This window comes from Agelaius phoeniceus, chromosome 7 (assembly GCF_051311805.1).
Source record: "Agelaius phoeniceus isolate bAgePho1 chromosome 7, bAgePho1.hap1, whole genome shotgun sequence".
In the NCBI taxonomy this organism is placed as follows: domain Eukaryota; kingdom Metazoa; phylum Chordata; class Aves; order Passeriformes; family Icteridae; genus Agelaius; species Agelaius phoeniceus.
Window position 1 is genome coordinate 29661065 of NC_135271.1, and position 11031 is coordinate 29672095.

The 11031-nt window shown below is 45.2% G+C and overlaps 1 protein-coding gene across 2 annotated transcripts in view; it reads left to right on the plus strand.

Annotated features, from left to right (window-relative positions):
- The window catches only part of WIPF1 (WAS/WASL interacting protein family member 1), a 55922-nt gene that overhangs the window by 40094 nt on the left and 4797 nt on the right, over nt 1–11031 (plus strand). For both annotated transcript variants that reach the window (XM_054636751.2, XM_077181385.1), the window contains exons 4-8: nt 861–990; nt 3183–3353; nt 4566–5327; nt 7757–7969; nt 9610–9723. In XM_054636751.2, the coding sequence (XP_054492726.2) occupies nt 861–990; nt 3183–3353; nt 4566–5327; nt 7757–7969; nt 9610–9723 (1390 nt within the window). The remainder of the gene's footprint in view (nt 1–860; nt 991–3182; nt 3354–4565; nt 5328–7756; nt 7970–9609; nt 9724–11031) is intronic.

Consider the following 11031-nt stretch of genomic DNA (forward strand, 5'->3'; position numbering starts at 1 on the left):
ATTTTCAAGTACCTAGACATTTTCAGAGCAAAACCCTAGCTGATTACAGAGAATGGGCTGTCAATCAAAAGTCTTTCTTTCATTTTCCACCTCAAGCAAGATACAGACTCTACTTGGTCCCTCCATGACAACTCTCCCCTCCTTTCAAGAAATCTCCATAACACTGCTCTGATAAATTAGAAAATGTTTCAGGAATTGTTTCCTAGAAGAAGGAGCCATATATATGTGCATATAAGTGTATTGTTTGGAGTTTTTTTGTTCTTTCTTGAAAAACTGTGTCACCAGAACATAAAGTGAAAAGAGAGGACTGTTGAGACAAATCTCATATGTCCAAAGGCTTTATTTGGTCTATATGAAGAGGTCAATATTATTGACATGGTAATTGCCATTTTTAGGTGTTTCTATCTAAGCTAAAATAGTAGACAAAGGTCCATCTTTGCTCTGATTTATCCAGCAATTGTGTTTCACAACAACTTTGAAGAATGTCCACCTTCTTGTATAATCAAGTTATGTGTGTAGTCTATTCTTGTTCCATCTCCAACATGGCACAGATAAGCCTTGGCTTGAAAAAATGAGAGATTCTAAATAATGAGTTCAGAAAAGGTAAATTCATACAGAAGTGTTCTGTTTCTAATGAATAATGTGCATTAGAATAGCAGTAGTGTTGGGGACTTGGAGTTGGTAACAAGGCCAGCTACCTTTGATATCATTGACAAAAGTAGACATGGCATGCTATCTACCCACTCCAATGCTGTTAAAACAGCCACTGAAGTCTCAAGTAACTACCATATTTAATCAGAAATTTGTATCTAGAAGTTGTGGTGCATTTTGCCTCCTCATTTTTATTTTTTATTTTGCAGGCAAATACTGAAAAGCCATCCCTAAGCAAGTCAGAACAGGCAGGGAGAAATGCTCTATTATCTGATATTACCAAAGGAAAAAAGCTCAAGAAGACTGTTACTAATGACAGAAGTGCTCCAATTCTAGACAGTAAGTATGACTCTACATGTTGGAATTTCTGTGGGCATGAATGGTTCTACAGATCTGAAAGCAGAAAATTATTTTATGTATCATCAGATGAATTGCCATGAGAGTAGATAAAAGAAAGTGCCAGAAATTGGCATGCATAAAAATAAATTCTATTCATCATGAATGAACAGTCAGCTGAGAAATCAAGTACTGCTTATGAAATGTGAATGCTAATTTGTTTGCTGATTCTCAAAAAGTGATTTATTTTCCTGTTTGCTTATATCAGAAAAATATGCAAGTCCTACCAGGAGTTCTTCTGAGGACGTGCAGCAGATCAGGCAAACAAAACCCCATAAGGACTGAGGAGAGGACAGAGAATGAAGTGGAATTTCAGACTCTACTTTTGCATAAACAATATAAGAATAAATGCATGCCTGGCATGACACCATTGGCTCCAGTACCACTTAGAACAAAACCCGAGCCAGAAGCCACAGCTCTACCTGTGTGTCACTGCTGCATGCAGTTTTGCCACTCCTGGAGTGACTCAGGGCTGTTATCTTTGTAGATAGCCCAGCAGTACTGCACAAGGCAGTGACTCCACTTACCTGAATGGAAATAAGGTCTCTATCCAGCTGTGCTGCTGCTGTGTCTCACAGCACATCTTGGCAGGTGCCAAGAGGAGGCTGGAGAAGCCTGTGTGGCAAAAGGATTGGGAAGGCAGAACAGAAACAAGAGAAGAGTGAGGAACACAGGCCTGTGCTGACAGAGGAACAGCATTCTTTTCCAAAGGGGAAAAGACACTTCTACAGACTGATTAGCAAATGTGATACACCTCAGTCTAGGTTTGGCCATGCAATTAAAGGCTGGACTGTGATAGGAACATGATGACAAAAGAAGGAAATGCCCAGAGGAGTGTGACCAAATAAAAATAATTTTTAAAAACTTAGATACAGTTCTGCAATCAGCCAGCTACAATTTTTAAAGATTATCTCTGAATGTGAAGTTACGTGTTCTAGCTATTACGAGCTGGAGGGGATTAAAGGAGGGGGTAAACAGTAAGAGAAAAATGATGCAGCCTATTATCTTATTTACATGAATTAACAAATCATGATGAAAGACTAAACCATGGTAGCAGCATTTCTCCAGAGGTTCACACCCTATCTGAGTCAGAGCCGAACTGAGCTGACATGCTTAAGAATGAGAAGGACAGTGTGAAACATTCCCCCATGGATACACTCTTCCTTTTTTCTTGGGAAAATTTTTACAAGGGCTTTTCATCCACAAGTTTTAATTACTTCAAAGTCAGTGAAAATTTTACCCACCCCAACTTGTGGAAATCGGGATTCAAAGAAATTAAGCAAGTGATCTTAGCCTTTTTGGCCCAGCATCTGAGAGCTGATTTCCACAGATATTCCAACCTGTGCACCTGCTGATTTTGCAGTGATGCTCTGAATAAGGTTCTTCCATGTATTGTAGTTGTGGAAACACTTTCATTTCACTTTTGGCAACTCAGTTGTCACAGCAGAAATATTGACATTAGAGAGCAATGGGAGAGAAAAGGGAGAGGGCTGATAAAATAATTCCTGCCTATTGGAAGCATTTACAGCTAATGATCCAGTCACTGCACTTCTGAACCTACAGAAACGGCATCACCTTTGCTACTACGCTTTGTTTAAATAAGTAGATATGTTGCAATATCATCAATAATGAGAGAATTCTGTGCATTCCCAGCAGTGATTCCCAGAGACACCTTCAGGAGGAGGGATCTTGTGCCTTCTTCCTTCCTTCCCTTTTTCCCATGAGATTGCTCTGTCTCTGCTTATGGAGAAGTGGAGGGGAAGGATAAGAGAGCAAAAGTACAAAGAAACAGGAAGAAGCAACTAAGGTGCTAACAAAGATTATATTATGTTCTCAGAGGTCCCCTCCATGCTCAGTTCCAAATTCTCTGAGCAATTTGCTGTGCTCTCTAGTCTAGAGCAGACTAAAGTAGTGATGGCATGATAAAACACAGAGGCTATGGTTATTATGGTTATTGCACCAGCTCCTCCACAGTGCAGTGGTGGTGATGATGATGGTAGCTGTGATGATCCAAACCTTGTGGATTTGAAAGTTCTTCCATTTTTTCCCCAGCTACAAGCATTACTCTAATGGAAGAGGTGACTTGGCAGGATCAGTCCTGCTTCACTAATACGGGGGATCTCTTTTCCCAACAGAACCCAAAGGATCTGGTGGAGGTGGCGGCGGTGGCTTTGGAGGAGGCGGCAGCGGCGGGGGTTTTGGTGGTGGCAGTGGTGGTGGCTTCGGTGGTGGTGGACCACCTGGCCTTGGAGGCCTTTTTCAAGCAGGAATGCCAAAGCTCAGATGTACTGCAAATCGAGATGCTGGTAAGAAAGACCTTGAATTTCCAGTGTGAAAAAATGGCATTGCTTAAAACCTTCATAGCACTGCAATAAATTACCTGCTGGGATTGAGGAAGCCATCAAATATCATAGGCTCTTAGGAAATGTAATTTTCAGCTTGAATCTTGTTTTATTCTTACTATTCGGTTTTATGAGGGAGAAGTGAGACTCCCTTTCCACCCATCCTCCTCATTATTGGTGAAAGCTAAAGATCTTGGTAGTGTTAAATGGCTACCTGCAAAGTACAGTCAGGCAAATTACATCCTGCCTTAGCTGTTGGGTGTGCAGGACAAGAGGGGAACAGGGAGGATCCAGCCTAATTCTTTCTTGTGCACCAGGAAAAAGGATCTACTTTCCGAATGGAAAGTACTTGTGTCAGCTCCACAACAGCGTGATTTGCTGCTTAGGGAGTGCATGAGGCATCCCAGCTGGCTGGTGCACACACTGCAGATGGAGGCTTGTCTGGAGTGTGCTTCTGGCTGACAAAACAGTTGCCCCAAGCCTCATGCCTCTTTAAACGAGGACATCTGGGGTCACTGAGTTCTTTAAGTTCAAGGACATAGGACTTCATACTTGTTGAAGAAGGACTATGCTATGGGGATTGTAGAGTGTTACAAATATTACGTATTTTATAGCCTAACATAATTTTCCAGCACATGTGTACAAAAGAGTCTCTCAGAGCTGGTATTTTCTATTGTGTCACAGTTTATTTTTGGGAACTTGTGTTAATACAAAAGTTCCTGGCATCGCAGAACAGTACTTGTGAACTGCAGGGCTGGCTGCCTTCTTCCTGACGTGCACAACTCTACCTCTTTAGATCACAGCTACTAGAAAGGGCTGAAAAGAGCTTTTTGATGACCTTTTGTTGTTAAATGTAATTTAAAAGCTAAGATTTCTTTGCTCTCAGGTTGATGCTGTTCGGTACTTTTTCCTCACCATTTCTTCCCTTACTGTTTTACTGGTTGGTGTTTGATGGCTGCATCACTTGTGTTACTTTGTGGCCACTTAACTCGTGCCTCATAAGCAGTATCAGGATGTCAACTGGTACCCTGGAGTGGTTTCCCAATGGCAGCGGCGTTGGGGCTGAGCCTCGGGGCAGGGGTGCCCCGTGCCAGGCTGCGCCCTGGCCGCTCGCAGACCCACGGGAACCGCGGCCCCGGTGCGACGGCGCTGATGCTCCCTGTCCTGTGTCCGCAGACGCCGGGGGAGGCCGGCCGCCCGTCCTGCCGCCCGGAGGCCGCTCCGCCGCCGCCAAGCCCTTCTCCCCGCCGAGCGGCCCGCCGCGCTTCCCGGGGCCGCCCTCGGGGCCGCGCACCGCCGCCCCGGACCCGCAGAGGAGCCGCGTGCCGCCGCCGAGGCCCGACGCCGGCTCGAAGCCCGAGGCGGCGCCGCCGCCGGTGCCCAGCACGCCCCGGCCCATCGCCTCCAGCCTGCACAACCGGGGCTCGCCGCCGGTGCCGGGGGTGAGCCGGCAGCCCAGCCTGGGGCCCTCGCCCCCGCCCTTCCCGGGCAGCCGGGCCACGGGGTCGGCCGCGCCCCTCCGGCAGCCGGGCCCCGGCGCCGCGTCCCCCTTCTCGGGCCGGCCGCCGCTGCCGCCCACCCCGGGCCGGCCGGCCGAGGACAAACCGCCGCCCCCGCCGCCGCCCCCCGCCGGGCACCGGCCGCCCGCCGCCCGGGAGGCGTCTCTGCCGCCGCCGCCGCCGCAGAACAGCAAACCGCCCGTGCCCTCCGCCCCCCGGCCCGCCCTCGGCGCCCCGGCGCCCCCGCTGCCCCCCAGCAGGCCGGGGCCGCCCCCCGTGCCGCCCGCCCCCGCCGGCGGCGACGAGATGCCGCGGCTGCCGCAGAGGAACATCTCGCTGGGGTCGTGCCCGGCGCCCGGCGGGGGCCGCTCCGGACCGCTGCCCCCGCCGCCCGGAGAGAGACCGCCGCCGCCCGTCAGAGAGCCGCCCGGCCGCTCAGGTAGGGAGCGGGCACGGGGAGAGGGCGCTCGTTGGCCATGCCCGAGCCAGTTTCACATGCAGAACAAACACATCCCAGGATGACATCCCTGTTAGGCATTAGGAATTCTGTGATTGGAAGCGAGGGTTTGTGGGCGTCAAGGTGGCTTATGGAAAGTCAAAGTACATCACCAGTGTTCTCACGTGTGCTTTTATAGATCTTGGTAACTTTCATTATAGTCACTGTAATTGACGAGGGTTGCAAAGGGATTTCCCCATTACCTTCTTTGATGCAAAGCACCTTCTGGTAAAGTGACAGCATCTGACTTCCTGAGTCAACCAGTGTGAGTTAATGGTCGCGTTCTCGCGAGTGGAGGTTTGTAGAACCTGACCTCTACGTGTTCAGAGACACAAGCACAGTCAAATACAATAGCTTTAATAAAAGACCTGGCCAAGAGTTGTTAAATGTAAGAGCACTTGTTACAGCGTGACTAAGTGTTATTACTTACCGTATGTAGATATCAAATTAGACTAAGAGTAGAATCGTCTCCTTTGACCAATTTCATAATGTACATTGTCCTCTGTGACAACTGTTGTTCATAACTTTTAAGAATTTCACATCATAACTCAGCTCTCTGATACCTGATAGTTGTCCCTTGAGATGAGAGAATTTAGGCACAATCAAGCCCTATAACAGGTGGAGAAAAGCATTACACAGAAGATACTGCTGGGAAACTCCATAGAGTTGCCTTTCATTTCATCCTTTGGAATAAACTCAGAAATCATCTCTAGCCTGCCCAGTCCTAGACAATAGAAATGAATGTCAGGTCTGTGGGGACCTCTTACAGACAGCTGTGTTGCTTTCCAGCTCCTTGAACCAGTCTGGAGCTCCAACACTTACAGCAGCTGTACAGAAAATAGTGGCCCTGTAACTGTGCTTTGTGGAGCTGGTTGCCAGCCTAGAGGATGGCACAATGCTAGTGCAGCCTGCAGTAGATAAATCAAAGAAATCCTATTACAATTGACCAAATTGATGGATCAAAGTTGCAGAGAGTGTCTGCAATTATTCAGTCACTTCCAAGAGTTTGTTCTGTGGTGGCCTTGGCTGCCACCAGTGCTTTCCTACTTGACCCTTTTCTTTGGCAGATGGTTTTAGCAAACCTGCACTAACTTTCTTCTGGCTCAATTCCAGCTCAGTAAGTAGAAGGAAGTTGTAGCAGTACATTCTAAACATGAATGCACTATTCTGCAGTAGTTCAGTATAGACAGTGGAGTTTAGCTAGGTTTAGAGAGAGCAAGCAAAACTATTCTGAAAGTTGTTGAATGCTTCTCGTTCTTTGAAACCATTCCCTGAAGGCAAACTTCAATAATTTGTAAAATAAGGGGAGAAAAAATACACAAAGTATAGCACGTTTCTTGAAATTTTTCAATGCTTTTTGCTGGAGACACAACATGCTCTCTTTTTCAAAGTGCATGTCTGTAGATAGATTTCATCAAGACAGGGAAGCATTTATTGAAAATTAACATAATTGTCAATTGCCCAACTGCACCAAACAGAGCTAGTGAGACTTTTGAACATGCGTAACACTCCACACCCTCTGCTTCACCTTCTTGTGTCCTAACCACGGGCACTTGTCTCCCTGGCAGAAGCAGCTTTCCTGTCTTTATTTACTTGTCTTGTAGAAGCATCCTTCCCCTGCCCTCAGGGCAGCCCTGGGTCTGTGTTGCTTAGGCTGTGCCTTCGTATTTGACCTGTCAGGTCTGTGTCAGTTACAGATACACAAACACTGGAAATGCCAGTCTATGTGTGAGGTCTGTTTCCAGCTTACAGGGAGACAGATATGCTCCAACTACTGAAAAACCTGTCATGCAGCTCATTTGTTTGTAAATGAGTGAGCTGATGAGCTGCTGCTTCACGCGGCCACTCCCGGGCAGAGCTCCCCTGTGGGCACCACACACCCAGAGGGAACCACCCCTATGGACAGAGAGCCTCGGAGGGTAGCAGGTGTCTTCTGCTGCATGTCCTCTTGCCTTGCAGTGGTCCATAAAAAGGAAATGTGTTATAGTTTGGACCTCCACAGCAACCCGAATTCCAGCTGTGACTTCTGCTTATCGTGGCCACTGTTAATTTAGAGTGATTTAAAAGAAGTGACCAGGACCTTTACAGAGGCTTATGTAGCTGAGGAGAATAGGAGCATGGACACTGCAGTGTGTTTATGTTTAGATACACCTGCTCCTCTGAGCTGTACTCTGCAAATCAACACTAAATCCCTCGAGAGCCCTGGAGAGCAGGGAAGTGGGCGCTGAGAGCCATTACCCCTTGGGGCCAAGGGTCCTGAAGCAGCCCTTTTTGTTAGCGGGAGGCCTTGGGATGCCAGCAGGGGCTTTCCACTGGCAGAGTAACCCCTGGTGTTAACAGCATCTGTGTGTTTGCTTCTTGCCTTGCTCTAGGCCCGCTGCCACCGCCTCCTCCCATCAGCAGGAACGGAAGCACCTCGAGGGCTCTGCCCAGCACTCCGCAGCTGCCGTCCCGAGCAGGGCTGGACAGCGCTCGGGCCGGGCCGCGGCCTCCGCTGCCCCCCGACCGGCCCGGCTCGGCAGCGCCGCCGCCGCCACCGCCGCCTTCGGCAGCTGTCAGAAACGGCTTCCAGGATCCAGGTGACGGTGAGCCATCCTCCCAGCTCTCTGCCCTCCACAGAGAAGGTGTAGGGGCTTTTGGCCCTAATACCTCAAAAGAGGTTTGGGATACAGACTTTGTTTCTAGCGGCAGCCTTTGATTTCTGACCAACAGAAGTGTCGCTTGGGTCTCAGTTAACCCTGGCAAGTAAGAACAGAATAAATATGCCATACATAGAGCAGAATTGCAAAGTCATCAATACAGTTTCCAAAATAACCCTTTGAAAAATTTTTTCAAACCCTTTTCCCTGAAAAAAGGAAGGGAATTGTTTCAGCTCTAATGTGCATTCAAACCACAGATACACTGACACTTCGGAAGTCGGAACAAGTTAGATGACTCAAAAGCTGAAAAACAGATGAGGGAAGAGATTGTCAGAACATTGCTGAAAATGTCAAGTATCTATTTCTGCTAGTGTTTATTAAAAAGATGAGGTCCAAAATTGCTGTGTTTTAAAGATTCGTCATGCTTTTCTTTTTAATTGTTTTCTATTTGCATAGAACAGATAAATCCTTCAGTTAATTATGTGAGGCCAAAATTGGTATTCCTGACATTTATAAGGTTAGAAAAAAGCAAACAGAAAATGAAACTATAACTCATGCTTTTAAAACATCTTCACACATCAGGTAAGGCAGAAGGATCACAGGCATATTTCTTCCTACACAAGTCATTTGCAGGGTTCAGAACATGGAGCTTCTTTACACACTGGTTTCTGATTGCAGCCATTGGAAGTAAACATAGAAAAACTGGATCCAGCAAATAACCACATGTACAAATGCCAGGTGGAACTTACTCAGCTGTTCATTACATTATGCAGTAAAATACAGCAATATCTCAATAAAGTTATGGTTGCAAAGTCCTGAAGCAAGCAAGTAAAGAAATTACAAAGTTTAAATTAGCCCATACTTTCTTCTTTAGGCTTTCAAAATCAGGTGTAGAACAGAGCTCTTGGAACATTTCCTATTATTTCAATGAGGAAACTAGTATGCTTGCTTTACTTAAAATTCTATAGACTCAGTAAGTACAGCAAAAGGGCCCCTGTAGTCTAAAGAGATACAGCTTCAAGTGATATGTTTTTCCATTTCTGACATTAGTTATATACGGGATTCTCTGTCATAAATTTTACCATAATGGGTATTTTTCTTCTTCCAGTATAAATATTAAGAGAGAAGAAACAGTGCTTATAGGAGTGTGCTTTTAATTATGCTTTTGAGCTTGGTATATCAATGATACTTGAATATTGGTAAATTCTATACCAGGAGCAAAATACTGTTTTGAAGTAGGTGAAACAAGGCAGTTCTGGTAGCACATATATGTGTGTGTGTGTTAAAAAAGCAGATCTGTTATACATGGAAGGGAGAGTAAGACTTATTTTAGTGGAATTATGGCTGCTTTCCTGATCTATAATTTTGCATTAAACTGGCAAAATGATCAGTTTGATAGAAATTTTCATTCCCAAATTAACCTAAAGCATCATCTTCCCTGACTTCCTAAGAGAATGCTGGTTCAGTATGCAGCTGTGTAAGCATTTTGCAATTTAAAACATGCATTAAACATGATGTCAGTGTCAATTGACTTTCCTAAGCTATGTCAGAAAACTAATGAGTAAATTGCATGGGATTTTTTTCAGATGAATGGGAAAGCAGATTTTCTTTTCATCCGATATCTGATTTGCCACCTCCAGAGCCATATGTACCCATGAACAGAAGTTATCCCAGTAAACTAGCAAGAAATGACAGTAGAGGTAAGTTGGAATTTCAGTGTATTGTCCTAAAACCAAGTGCATGGGGAAAAGACTGGATGCTGAGGTTTCCAGAGTTCTCAGGCTAACAGTCTGGTCATCCTTCCTCACCACACAGGAAAAGCTAACTGCAAGTTCATAGGTACAAGCCCTCTAAAACTTTTTGAGTGGGGAATTGTTTGTTTTTTAAGTTGAAATATGTACTGTAAGTGACCAACTCTGCCATTATAGTCAGCCCTTCTGCTCTAGGCAGCCAGAACCACAAAATCCCTCAGAACCTTCTCTTCGTTTCTCATCTAAATTCATGCACAACTCATTTATTTTTGTGCCAGCATCATCCTTGAGTTTAGATTTCCTCTCTTCTTGTGTGTTAAACTCTTCATGTTTTTTAAGACAACAGTCATATCCTCCTCTCAGTTTTTGTTTTGCTGGGCTGAATAAATCTGGATGTACTACACTCTGCTTCCAAGCCATGTTCTCTGATTAGCAGAGCTGCTTAGGTATACACTTCTGTTTGTTTTTGTCTTTTCCAATCTGTGTTACATGCTGTTCCAGCTCAGGTTTCAAACATGCTTTCTACAGCAGCATGAATGTTTCCTATCTTTTTTTGTGGTATTTTGCCTGATACACCCAAGGATCAATTACTTCTTTTACAACCAGTGACGTTGGTGGCTCACAGTTATCCTGTAATCATCTGTATATGCAGATGCTTCTCTCCTGTTTCCAGATGATGAAGTTTTGGTTTGAAGCAGAGATTCCTGTTAGTCTCTGACTGTTCACTTTGCCCTGTTAGCTTTCATCCCATTTGTATTAGTCCACAAAGGAAGGCAAAGTAACATGTGCATTTTTTTGTGTTTTCTTTTGTGAGTTTGATGTGAAGATTTTTGTATAGGGAAAAACATTAAGAGCTTTGAAATTTTATTGTGTTTAGAGCTTGCCAGTTTGTTGAGAATTGCATGTATGGCAAGTAGCACTGAGAAGTTGTGTGTTCACATAAATTAGTAAGGCTAACAGGAACCAGCAGTCTGTTTTAGGAAGGGGAAAATGGACCAAAATACATATGCTTTCCAGGCATTAGGGATAGAATTAGTTAAAAATGTTATTTTACAGTGTTCAAAGTTCTGATGTTGTTTAATAAACTAACCAGGAACTCTACAAAGATTTGTTGGTTTTGGTTTTTTTTAACAGCCAGGCATGAAAATTAGTAGATCTTCACCAGTTACTGAATTGTTTGCTTGGATGTAAACTCCCCCTTCAAAAGAAGGAGTATTTCAGGAGGAGTAACACAAAAAACCCTTCTTTCTCTTTTAG